The sequence below is a fragment of the Acanthochromis polyacanthus genome, chromosome 24 (assembly GCF_021347895.1).
Source record: "Acanthochromis polyacanthus isolate Apoly-LR-REF ecotype Palm Island chromosome 24, KAUST_Apoly_ChrSc, whole genome shotgun sequence".
Classification (NCBI taxonomy): Eukaryota; Metazoa; Chordata; class Actinopteri; family Pomacentridae; genus Acanthochromis; species Acanthochromis polyacanthus.
The window spans coordinates 5,325,985-5,339,458 of NC_067136.1; the positions used below are offsets into that span (position 1 = coordinate 5,325,985).

The 13,474-nt window shown below is 43.4% G+C and overlaps 1 protein-coding gene across 4 annotated transcripts in view; it reads right to left on the reverse strand.

The window, feature by feature from the left end:
- LOC110970894 (retinal guanylyl cyclase 1-like) overlaps positions 1 to 12,885 on the reverse strand; it is a 29,202-nt gene extending 16,317 nt beyond the window's left edge. For 2 of the 4 annotated variants that reach the window (XR_007939981.1, XM_051944374.1), the window contains exons 1-3: positions 10,511 to 12,885; positions 835 to 1,073; positions 95 to 325 (exon numbers count right to left, since the gene is read on the reverse strand). Coding sequence is in view for 3 of the 4 variants with exons in the window: in XM_051944374.1 (XP_051800334.1) it covers positions 95 to 325; positions 835 to 1,072 (469 nt within the window). In the remaining variant the exon portion in view is untranslated. Of the gene's footprint in view, positions 1 to 94; positions 326 to 834; positions 1,074 to 7,558; positions 7,773 to 10,510 lie in introns of all 4 variants that reach the window. The other 2 variants (XM_051944373.1, XM_051944372.1) reach the window with 2 other exon arrangements.
- Positions 12,886 to 13,474: the final 589 nt, after the last annotated feature.

Consider the following 13,474-nt stretch of genomic DNA (forward strand, 5'->3'; position numbering starts at 1 on the left):
TTACAAATAAAATCAGTTTATTTCCACAACAAAACATATTTTAAACCACGCCCCATCCGCAAGCCACGCCCCTCCCGTGACCTCACAGACTCACCTGAGATGACGGCCACGTGCGCCCAGCGGAAGAACCTGAGGACGGTGAACAGCACTCTGCTGGGAGGAGTGATGGGCGGCAGGTTCGCCCAATCAACATCCAGACAGCCGGGAGAGGCAAGCCCCGCCTCCCAGTGTTCGGCCAATAGAGAGGCAGCGTGGCAGAGGGCGGGGTTAAAGGGGCCGATGTAGGCGTGGCCATAACCCTCCATTTCCCCGAGTTCTGTCAGCGCTGAGAAACAGAAAATAATAAATAAAAACACATAGAGGATGTCTGTAAGATATTAAAACACATTTATAGGTTTAATTTAAAGTCCTCAGAACATTCAGAGAACGTTTCCTTCAGGTTCTAAAAACGTGATTCTAAGATATTAAAACATTATGAGAAAATATCTGTAAAAACATGGTTCTGCATTTACAGTTTAAATGTAAAGTCCTCATTAGAACATTCAGAGAACGTGTCCGACAGGTTCTAATGAGAAAATAATCATTAAAAACACACATACAGGATGTCTGTAAGATATGAAAACACATTTATAGGTTCAGTGTAAAGTCCTCATTAGAGCACAGCATTCAGAGAACGTTTCCTTCTTGTCATTCTGGAAAGAAGAAGTTTAATGTTCAAAGAACCTTTAAACAACGTTCCCATCAATGTTCCTGTAAAGTTAATATAATGTAACATCATTCATTATTTAAAAAATTTAAGGCGGAACCTGTCAGTGATCTGATTGGCTGACTGACCTTTGGAGGCGGAGCAGTCCTCCTCCAGCAGGTTGACGTCGTACCAGAATCCTCGGCTCAGGCTGCTGTCGCTCTGTAACCGTGACAACGCCAGGTTGGCCGCCGCCGTGGGCATCGCCCTGGAGAACAGTGGGTCACATGACCAGGGGCCAATCAGGGCCAGCTTGAAGGTCGCTGTCCTCACCTGGCTAATGCATAGCAACCACAGACACGCCCCTAGCAACCAGGGAAGCTGCATCCTGCAGAAGAAGAAGAAGAATTAAAGTCCAGCTTCCTGTTTTCAAATTAAATAAAATAAAGTCAAATCAAATAAAATCAATCAAATAAAGTGAACGGAGACGTCAGATTCACCAACAGGGAGGAGCTTCAGAGATTTAACTGTTCTGACTGGTTCTGACTGGGCTTGATTTGGTTTAATATTCAAGTTTATGACTTAGGTTTAATATTTAGAAGAAGAAGCTTTTTGTTGTCATTATACAGAGTACAATGAAGCTGCTGTCACACTGATGGGGAAGCTGCCATGTAAGGCTCTAACCACGGCTCATCAGGAGCAGTTAGGGGTTCAGTTTGCTCAGGGACTCCTCCACATGAGCTCTGCAGGACAAGGATGGAACCTCAACCATGACGGCCACTCTACCCACTGAGCCATGCTGCCCCTAGGTTAGGGTTTAGGGTTACTCTGAGCCCTAACCTAGGTTTAATATTTAAGGTTTAATATTTAAATTTAATATTTAAGGTTTAATATTAAATTTTAATATTTAGTTATATTATTTACACTTAATGTTTCAGGTTTATTATTTTAGGTTTAATATTTCAGGTTTAATATTTAAGGTTTAATATTTCAGGTTTAATATTCAATTTTAATATTTAGTTATATTATTTACATTTAATGTTTCAGGTTTATTATTCTAGGTTTAATATTTCAGGTTTATTATTTACACTTAATATTCTGCTGTCCCTTCAGCTGGATTCGCTCTCTGTACTGAAACTGATCCTCAGACGTGTCCCAGCTGACTGCTGTGACCTCTGACCTTTAAATCTGACTGACACCATTAGCTAATGCTAAGGAGTGCTAAGAGCGCTAAGTATAGCAACAATGCTAACACTCTTATCACAAGATGCAGAGAGCAGCAGAACCTCCTACCTGACGACAGCCTCACCTGGTGACATCACACTGCTGTCTGATGAGGTCATACAGCACAATAACTTTATTAATCCCTGAAGGGAAATTCATCTGTCTGGTCTCATCTGTTTACTTCTGAATTAAATGGTCTGAGTAGTAATTGCAGTGCAGGGATAGGAGCCGTCCTCTGGTGTTTCGTTGTTCATTGAGGCAGATGTGAAGTGGATGATCCATGTTTGTCAGAATGGCCTCCATCTTTCTCAGTGCCCGTCTCTCCACCTCATCCTCCAATGAGTTCAATCTGATTCCAACCACAGAGCAGCTTTTTAATCAGTTTGTTCAGACGCCTTGCATCCTTCTGTTTTATGCTGCCTCCCAGCAGACTGCAGCATAAAACAGGACACCTGCTACCACAGACTGATAAAACATCTGTAGCATCTAATCCTATCTAACCCGACCTGGTTCTGACCTGGTTCTATCTGGTTCTGTTCAGACTGAATCCAAACTCTTCCTGACAGGAAGTGATTGTAACATTTAACAAAACACAACAACCTGACCAGTAGGTCACTGTTTAATCCAGTTCTACTGGTCTGATCAGGTTGTACTGGTCTAACCGGGTTCTACAGGTCTCATCAGGTTCTGTAGGTCTAACTAGGTTCTACTGGTCTAATCAGGTTCTACTGGTCTAACCGGGTTCTGCAGGTCTAACTAGGTTCTGTAGGTCTAATCAGGTTCTGTAGGTCTAACCAGGTTCTTGGTTGTTTTTCTTGACAAACCGTAGAACCTCCTAAAAGAAATCTGGAACCTCCTGATGTCACAATCCTCCAGTGCCAGTGCTGATTCGGCTCATTAGGAGCAGCTGGGGAGAGGCACAGCTGAGGGTGATAGACAATCAGCACAGTATAAGGCCTGACACGTCCCTCGGTTCCCTGCTGCGTCATTAACACATACACACGTGGACAAAATTGTTGGTACCCCTCAGTTAAAGAAGGAAAAACCCACAATTCTCACTGAAATCACTTGAAACTCACAAAAGTAACAATAAATAAAAATTTATTGAAAATTAAATAATCAAAAACAGCCATTACTTTTGAATTGTTGATTAACATAATTATTTAAAAAAACAAACTAATGAAACAGGCCTGGACAAAAATGATGGTACCTCTATAAAAGATTGAAAACTATTTGACCAGAGTGACATGATTAACTCAGGTGTGTCATTTAATTGACATCACAGGTGTTTCCAAACTCATAATCAGTCAGTCTGCCTATTTAAAGGAAGACAAGTAGTCACCCTGCTGTTTGGTGAAAAGGTGTGTACCACACTGAACATGGACAACAGAAAGCGAAGGAGAGAATTGTCCCAGGACATCCGAAAAAAAATGATAGACAAACATCTTAAAGGTAAAGGCTATAAGACCATCTCTAAACAGCTTGAAGTTCCTGTGACAACAGTGGCTCATATTATTCAGAAGTTCAAGACCCACGGGACAGTAGCCAACCTCCCTGGACGTGGCCGCAAGAGGAAAATTGATGACAAATTGAAGAGACGGATCGTTGGAATTGTATCCAAAGAGCCCAGAGCAACCTCCAAAGAAATTAAAGGTGAACTCCAAGGCCAAGGTACATCAGTGTCAGATCGCACCATTCGTCGTTGTTTGAGCCAAAGTGGACTTCATGGGAGACGACCAAGGAGGACACCACTGCTGAAAAAAACTCATAAAAAAGCCAGACTGGAATTTGCAAAAATGCATGTTGACAAGCCACAAAGCTTCTGGGAGAATGTCCTTTGGACAGATGAGACCAAACTGGAGCTTTTTGGTAAGGCACATCAACTCTATGTTCATAGACTCAAAAACCAAGCATACGAAGAAAAGAACACTGTCCCTACGGTGAAACATGGAGGAGGCTCAGTAATGTTTTGGGGCTGCTTTGCTGCATCTGGCACAGGGTGTCTTGAAAGTGTGCAAGGTACGATGAAATCTGAAGACTATCAAGGCATTCTGGAGAGAAATGTGCTGCCTAGTGTCAGAAAGCTTGGTCTCAGTCGCAGGTCATGGGTCTTCCAACAGGACAACCATCCAAAACACACAGCCAAAAACACCCAAGAATGGCTGAGAGAAAAGCGTTGGACTATTCTAAAGTGGCCTTCTATGAGCCCAGATCTGAATCCCATTGAACATATGTGGAAGGAGCTGAAACATGCCATTTGGAGAAGACACCCATCAAACCTGAGACAACTGGAGCTGTTTGCTCATGAGGAGTGGGCCAAAATACCTGTTGACAGCTGCAGAACGCTCATTGACAAATACAGAAATCGTTTAATTGCAGTGATTGCCTCAAAAGGTTGTGCAACAAAATATTAAGTTATGGGTACCATCATTTTTGTCCAGCCCTATTTCATTAGTTTGTTTTTTAAATAATTATGTTAATCAACAATTCAAAAGTGATGGCTGATTTTGATTATTTAATTTTCAATAAATTTTTATTTATTGTTACTTTTGTGAGTTTCAAGTGATTTCAGTGAGAATTGTGGGTTTTTCCTTCTTTAACTGAGGGGTACCAACAATTTTGTCCACGTGTGTACCTGCCACATACCTGCCATGCTCCTGCTGCATCATGTTCCGGTCAGAGGCTCTCTACACCCTGCACCCTACCTGCTACAATCTGCCGTGAGCGCCCCGCTCTCTGGTTTTACGGATACTTTGCCTTTTCACCACTCCTCCTCTGCTCAGTAACCTCCGGCATCTATTCCCAGTCTGTCTGCCCCCCCGTTCACACCCTATCTCCACCACTGGATCATCTGCTCTGCCCAGTCTCCCGACCCCCCTGGACAATTGTGAGTTGCCTCTCCCTGTTTTTAATTTAGTTAACCTCTACATCACGGTCCCGCACCGTCACCCTTAGTTAAATTCAGTTTCGTTTTTCCCCTCTTCCTGATTAATTCCCCTATGCCTCCCTTATGGAGTGCCTCTTTGTTTGATTATTTGTTTAATAAATTCTCATTATCTCATCCTGTCTGTCTGTTGCCTGCTGCATGGGTTCACACCAGTCTAGTTTGTCACACCTAAACCTCAATTAATCCTAACCACCTCAATGAACTGTAGAACCACATAATTGAACTGGAGAGCCTTCTGAATTAACTCTAGAATCTCTTAAATGAACTCTAGGACCTTTTAAATGAACTGGAGAACCATCTAAATGAACTGTAGAACCTTTTAAATGAACTCTAGAACCTCCTCAGTGAACTCTAGAACCTCTTAAATGAACTGTAGAACCTCCTCAGTGAACTGTAGGACCTTTTAAATGAACTCTAGAACCTCATAAATAAACTGGAGAACCGTCTAAACACACCCAACAGCCAGATGATCATCTGTCCGGTACTAACTGGTGGTGTTCTTATCTGGTGACGGGGGAACTGTTTTGGTGGAACATTTCTGACTGCACTGCTGCTTCCTGTAGAACGTACAGAACTGTGAATGTTAAACTCTAGACCTTCTGAAAGAACTCTAGAACCCCAGAACTCTCTTTGACAAACTGAGAACCACCGAGACATTACAGAATGAACTCTTCACCTGTTAGAGTGAATGCTAGAACGTCACAGACCGTCTAAATAAACCTTAGAACCTCCTCAAAGGCACTAGAACCATCTAAATAAACACGAGAACCGTCTGAATGAACTCAACAAGTCAAACTGCCTCCATTAACTCTAGAACCTCCTAAATGCTTCGTCAATGCCCTACATGAGATCTAGAACTGTATAAGTTACCTAAAAACACAGAACCTTTTGAAAGAACTCTAGAACCACCTAAACATCTAACAAACCCAAAAACCTCATCCTGGAACCTCCTGAAGAAACTCTAGAACGGCCTCATTGTCTTGTGGTTCCATATTTTAAATCTCCATCTAGATTGGTCAGGATGTTAGTAAAGGTTGGTGACCATCAGGGTTCTGCAGGGTTCTACAGGGTTTTGGAGGCTGTTCTGTTTTACTGACACCATTGGGTTCACCAGCAGCTCTCATCTGCACTCTGATCCACACAGAACCTTAAACATCACCAGCAGCTACTGAGGAGAACCAAGAGTTCTGACTGAAAGCTCCAGAACAAACGGATTAGAAGGTTCTGTTGAGAGCGTTTCTTCGTGTTGGATCACTGAAGATGCCAAACTGATCTGGACGAAGACAGACGTCCTGTTCAGGTAAACAGAGAACCAAAGAACACACCTGGACAGGTGATCAGAGGTCTGCAGCCGGAACTGAGCCGGCTTCAGAACCTGAAGAACCTGGAGAACACTGACGCCTTCAGTTCACACAACAACAGAGACTGATCGGACATGACCCAGCAGTGTGTGTGTGTTTAATGTGTGTGTTGCTGTGTGAATCCTCTGTGACCTGATTGGTCGTCAGCTGACACCTCTAATCCAATCGCATTAAACCTTTAAAACAACAGAATCAGGTCACGGTTTCTTTCTGTCACTCTGAATTTTCTTCAAATCAAATCAAATCAAACTTTATTTATATAGCACCTTTCATCCATTTAAAATGCAACACAAAGTGCTTCACAAAATAAAAGAATAAAACAACAGAGAGAATAAAAAACATAGTGTAACCAACAATATATATATACATATATACACACACACACACACACACATATATATATATATACATACACACATACACACACACACACACACATATATATATATATATATATATATACACACATACACAACATACAATGTATATACACATGCGCTCACACACACACTCACACACACACACACACAACACGGTGCTGAGACACGGCAGGGCACTGAGGAACCATGTGGGGAAACACCTATGGGAGCCCTCCACACCTAGATGCTCCACAGCCCACAGAGAGCGCCGCCACAGAGACCAGCCAGACGCCGATGGGCAGGGGCAGACCCCGCACTAAATGCAGAGCCGCCCCAGCCCCTCAGGCCCAGGAGGCCTCCAGGGCAACGCCCCCCGCGGGCAGACCGGGCATCCATCCCAGTGTGGAGGCCTCCCATGAGGAAACACTGAAGCTAAGAACTAAAAGACTAACAAGAAAAACAAAAAACAAAAAAAACAAAAACAAAAGCAGGTATAATGCATAAAAATTAAAAGCTTTAAGAAAGTTAAAAATGTAGAGACAAAATAGACAAATAAATAAATAATAAATAGTAAATAATAAATAAATAGTAAATAAATAATAATAATAATAAGGTTTTAAGATATAATACTGATAAAATGCAGAAGAGCTATAAGAATATAAGAAGTAAAAATAACATAATAGAAGAATTAAAAGTTTAAAAGAAATCAGTTAAAAGCCAAACCAAAAAGATGAGTCTTGAGCCTCCTTTTAAAAACATCAACAGTCTCTGCAGTCCTGATGCTGTCCGGCAGGCTATTCCATAGTCGAGGGCCATAATGGCTGAAAGCAGCCTCCCCGTGGGTTTTTGTATTGACTCTAGGAATAATTAAAAGTCCAGTGCCGGAGGACCTCAGGACCCGCGAGGGTTGATATGATAAAAGCAGGTCAGATAAATAAGAGGGCCTCAGACCATTAAGACATTTAAAAACTACGAAAAGAACCTTAAAATCGATCCTGAAGCACACGGGGAGCCAATGCAGCGATTTTAAAATCGGTGTAATGTGAGCCCACCCTCTGGTCTTCGTCAGCACACGTGCAGCTGAGTTCTGTAGTAACTTCAAACGTTCTGCAGGAGAACCTCACACATGTGGAGCATGGAACCGTGATGGAGAACATCTGTTCTCCCAGCAGCACGCCGAGGCTGTGGTTCTCCAGCTGGAGGGAACGTTCCCACAACATTTAGACAACGTTACTGCAACTATCAAAGGTTCACAGAACGCTTTCATTCCCCACTAATGTTCAAATGTCAACAATCAGAGAACGCTTATTTTTTCATCTAATGCTCTAAATTCAAAAAATCAGAGAACGTTTTTATTTACATCTAATGTTCTAAAGTCATCAACCAGAGAACGCTTTCATTCCCCACTAATGTTCAAATGTCAACAATCAGAGAACGTTTTCATTTCCATCCAACGTTCTAAAGTCAACAATCAGAGAACGTTTTTATTTCCATCCAACGTTCTAAAGTCATCAATCAGAGAACATTTTTATTTCCATCCAACGTTCTAAAGTCATCAATCAGAGAACGTTTTTATTTCCATCCAATGTTCTAAAGTCAACAATCAGAGAACGTTTTCATTTCCATCCAACGTTCTAAAGTCAACAATCAGAGAACATTTTTATTTCCATCCAACGTTCTAAAGTCATCAATCAGAGAACATTTTTATTTCCATCCAACGTTCTAAAGTCATCAATCAGAGAACGTTTTTATTTCCATCTAATGTTCTAAAGTCATCAATCAGAGAACGTTTTTATTTCTATCTAATGTTCTAAAGTCAACAATCAGAGAACATTTTCATTTTCATCTAATGTTCTAAAGTCATCAACCAGAGAACGCTTTCATTCCCCACTAATGTTCAAATGTCAACAATCAGAGAACGTTTTCATTTCCATCCAACGTTCTAAAGTCAACAATCAGAGAACGTTTTTATTTCCATCCAACGTTCTAAAGTCAACAATCAGAGAACACTGTCAGGAACACAGAAGACGTTCTATCTTAACAAGGAGTAACATTCTCAAAAGAACATTCTGTAATGTTCTCCAGATGTTCTCGAGGCCTCAGATGAATGTTTTCATACAGAACGTTCTATGAGATGTCAGTAGGTTCTCATTCATCCAGGTCATGGTTAACCATCGTAGTTTAAATCAATCCACTGGACTTTAAGAAAGTTCCCTGAAGACGTTTCACCTCTCATCCAAGAGGCTTCTTCAGTTCTGGTGGTGGTTGGTGTTGCCTCAGCTTTTAAACCTCTGTGAGGTGTGTCCAGGGCTGTTATTCCAACGACCGATACCAAAACTCATCTGACTACTCAACGATGGTCGTTGGTATCGGTGGGGGTCGTTGAAATGCACAGATGTCACTGAGCCCTCGTGTGCTAATGGTGGTCATTAGCATGAGTCTGCTGAGTCGTTCTTTTGGGGAGTTATGAAAGGACCTGATTGTAAATCGGTGAAAGATGATGTCACAGACCCCCCCCCCCATGCCCCCCCCCCCCCCCCGTTCAGAGATGGCTTCTCCACTTTGACATGGACGGCTTCTTTCACTCCTCTCTCGAACCATCTGTCCTCCCACCAGATCCCTGTCTTTTTTAACCGAAATAACACCCTCAGGCAAAGACTGGTCCACCCAAAAGACCCCACACCACACAGCCAGAAGAGCAACCTGGTGTATGCAGTTAAATGCAGTGAGGAATGCTCAGATGTCTACATAGGGGAAACCAAACAGCCACTTAAGAAGCGCATGGCTCAACACAGGAGAGCCAGTTCCTCAGGACAGGATTCGGCAGTCTTCCTTCACCTTAAGGAAGAAGGACGTTTCAGGACACCAATGTTCAGGTTTTGGACAGGGAGGACAGATGGTTTGAGAGAGGAGTGAAAGAAGCCATCCATGTCAAAGTAGAGAAGCCTCTGAACGGGGGGGGGGGGTGGTCTGTGACATCATCTTCTCCAATTTACAATCAGGTCCTTTCAAAACTCCCCAAAAGAACGACTCAGCAGATTCATGCTAATGACCACCATTAGCACACGAGGGCTCAGTGACATCTGTGCATTTCAACGACCCCCACCGATACTCACAACGACCATTGTTGAGTAGTCAGATGAGTTTTGGTATCGGTCGTTGGAATAACAGCCCTGGACACACCTCACAGAGGTTTAAAAGCTGAGGCAACACCAACCACCACCAGAACTGAAGAAGCCTCTTGGATGAGAGCTGAAACGTCTTCAAGGAACTTTCTTAAAGTCCAGTGGATTGACTTAAACTACTTTGGATAACGTTCTATGAGGTTCCTGTAATGTGCTCTATTAAAGGTGGAACGTTCTGGCTTTCTGATCAGGGAACACATTAGAGCACGCTCTTCTATAGAACATTTCCACAGTGACAAGGAAAGACGTTCTCAACGTTCAGAGTAATTCCAGATGACAGAATGTTCCTGTTCCGTGACATATTAAAAGTGGAACGTTCTGACTGTGACGTTCTGAGAATGCTGTTAATCTCTGAAACGTTCTCCTTAACGTTCTACAGTGCTCCGGGATAACAGAGAAGCAACGTTCTCACTGCAACATTTAGAACATAACAGTCTAACAACGTTAGAACGTCTGCAGTTCTCCTCCCTGACAGAAGAACATTCTTAGAACTAAAATAAACGTTCCTGCTGTAAACGTTTACAGAACCTCCTGGAACAGAAAGCTGGTTCTGGTTCTAAGCAGACTGACGGTCAGAGACAGAGGAACCTGAGAATGGTGGGGACCCCGGTGCTCGGTACTCACCTGTTCTCTGAGGAGCAGAAAGTGCTGATGTCAGGCTCAGAGCTGCTTTTCTTTAATCCTGTTGGAGGAACTTTGGCTGCAGCTCAGCGCCGCTAATGAGAGGATGACTTCCTGAAGCCGCTTACCTGCTGCTCTGACATCACTTCCTGCTGCAGGACCACACACCAGGACATGATGTCATCCACCTCCCTCTGATGTCACAGCCGATGATGGAGAACGTCAGCTGGTTCTCTGTCTGGAACCAGTCAGATGAGGTTCCACATACTTCACTTACTGCCCCTGTTGAATTAAAACTCTCTCTGTGTGTTCAGAAGTATTGGGACGACTCCCACAGACGTACAACTGGAAGTCGTTCACATACATGTAGATCCTTTATCACTAACAGGAATGCTGTGATCTCCTTAGAACCCTCCATCAGCTGATCATCTTTAACCAATAATCTGATTAATGAATCTACTTATATATTAATAATAATCAGATTATAGATCAGAGACAGTCTGATAAACTATGTTATGCATCAGAACCTTATCGGATCCATATCAGACCAAGAACCTGTCTGATGTTCTACTGAACAAACAGAAACTCAGAACGTCAGTCCAGAACCAGAACCAGTAACTGGTCCTGGTCCTCAGCTTATTATTGTTGCTATACAGGATGTTCTGATCCGGAGAACATGAAGAACCAGACAGGTTCCTGTCATAGTGGCCAGACCTCCACATGTGGACCAGGAACCAGTGGGTACTTGATCCATCAGGTCAGAAGAACCTGGTCGGATCAGTTCTGGTGGTTCTGAGGTTCTCTACAGGTTCCAGTGCTGTGGTTCTGTTGGTTCTGAGGTTCTCTACAGGTTCCAGTGCTGTGGTTCTGGTGGTTCTGAGGTTCCCTACAGGTTCCAGTGCTGTGGTTCCAGCGTGCTGTGGGTTCTGTGCTGATCTGTTAATCCTGATCTGGATTAGTTCCATCCTCAGAGATCACAGATCCCAGCTGGTCTGCAGCCAGGAATAGAGGCAGGCTTAGACCTGTGCTGACCGGCCTGGAACGGCCTGGAAATGCATGGAACGGGTCTGGAATGGGTCTGGAACTGTCCAGAATGGCCTGGAAAGGCCTGGAACAGTCTGGAACGGGTCAGTGTGATGTGAGCGGTGCCAGCTGGGTCCTGGTCCAGGGTTCTCTGTGGGGGTTCTGGGCTCGGCCTTGCAGACAGAGGGATGTTCCAGATGTTCTCCTCCAGCTGGACCTTCAGCTGGTCTGTCTCTGAGGCTGGAGGTCAGAACCTCCCTTCCATTCGGTTCTGGTCACCAGGACGGCCGACCAGAACCAGAGGTAAAGGTACAAAAACAGAACCCAGCAGGAGAAGAACCGACTCACCACCAGGAGGTTCTGCAGCAGGACTGATGGGTCAGAACCGGTCCAGAACCAGCCAGACCTCAGAGCTGGTTTCAAATAGAACAGAACTGTCAAAGGTTCTCTCTGTAGAGCTCACGGTCAGCTCTGTCCTGGTTCTTCCACACGTTTCCTCAGTTTGGACTCCAATGTTCCGTTGTTGCTGTTCCACCGGTCCAGCTGACTGTGGATGGAACACACAGCGGCTTTATGTCTATGTTCAGACATGGTTCTAGCTCGGTTATGTCCTCATTTATAAATGTGTTCTACTGGATCATTTCTCTGGAAACCTGGAGATCTTCTCTCTACTAGTGTTTTTGCTGCTGTTCTACCATCTGTGGATCTACATGGGGTTCTTCTACCCATTCTGAGATAGATCTGTAACTACAAGACAACATTTTTACCTTCACCGTTATTCAGCTCCATGAGCTCCATGTGATGGTTTTTTAAACTGTCCTCTTTTAGGTCTCATGGCTCCCTGACTGGTATTTTTAGCTCAGATCAAACACTTATCAGAAACATTTAGAGTAGTTTAAAGTGTTCTACCATCCTACTGCTGAGACAGGGATCTACCGGGACTCACTACAGCAGCACGTCTATGGAGAACAACTTTACCTTCTGATCATGTCAGACTCAGCTGATCGGGTTTGCAGTGGTTCTACCACTAGTTCCCCATTCTTCAGAACATTATGCTGCATGTCTCTCAGCAGGTACAGGTGTTTACAGGTGTTATAGGGTTGTCATAGCAACAGGACTGACAGAGCTGCAGCACTTTTCAGTAAGATCATGGAACAAAAGAGTAGATGCTGATGCTTTCCATTTCTACACTGATTACTGCTGGTAAACACAGTGTTTATTCCCTAGTTCAGTTTAGTTTAGACCAGTAATAATCCTCTGCTTCCATCGTGTCTCTGTAAGGTTGAAATATTATAACTGTCCTGTGTCCAGTTTCACAGTCACCCCTCTGGATAAAAGGTTTAGCATGATTTAAAATTCTGCTCTCCTTTTCAGTGTTCTGTTCTTGTAGCCGTTCATTTTGTCCCACAGGTGTTTTCTGTGCTGTGATTCACTGATACAGCATGCAGTTACCCAGGTAACCCATAAAACATGGACTCATGTTCTCCGTCATACCTATAAAACATGGACCCATCGTTCTGTCCATAACCCTATAACATGGACTCATGTTCTGTCCATAACCCATAACATGGACTCATTGTTCTGTCCATACCCTATAAAACATGGACTCATGTTCCTGGGTCCATAACCATGAAAACATGGACTCACTGTTCTGCTCCATAACCCATAAAAACATGGACTCATGTTCTGTCCATAACCCATAAAACATGGACTCGTGTTCTGTCCATAACCCATAAACATGGACTCGTGTTCTGTCCATAACCCATGAAACATGGACTCATGTTCTGTCCATAACCCATAAAACATGGACTCATGTTCTGTCCATAACCCATAAACATGGACTCATGTTCTGTCCATAACCCATGAAACATGGACTCATGTTCGTCCATAACCCATAAACAGGACTCATGTTCTGTCCATACCCATCAAACATGGACTCAGTTCCTGGTCCATACCCATAAAACATGGACTCATGTTCGTATCCATAACCGTAAAACATGGACTCATGTTCTGCCATAACCCATAAAACATGGACTCATGTTCTATCCATAACCCGTAAAACATGGACT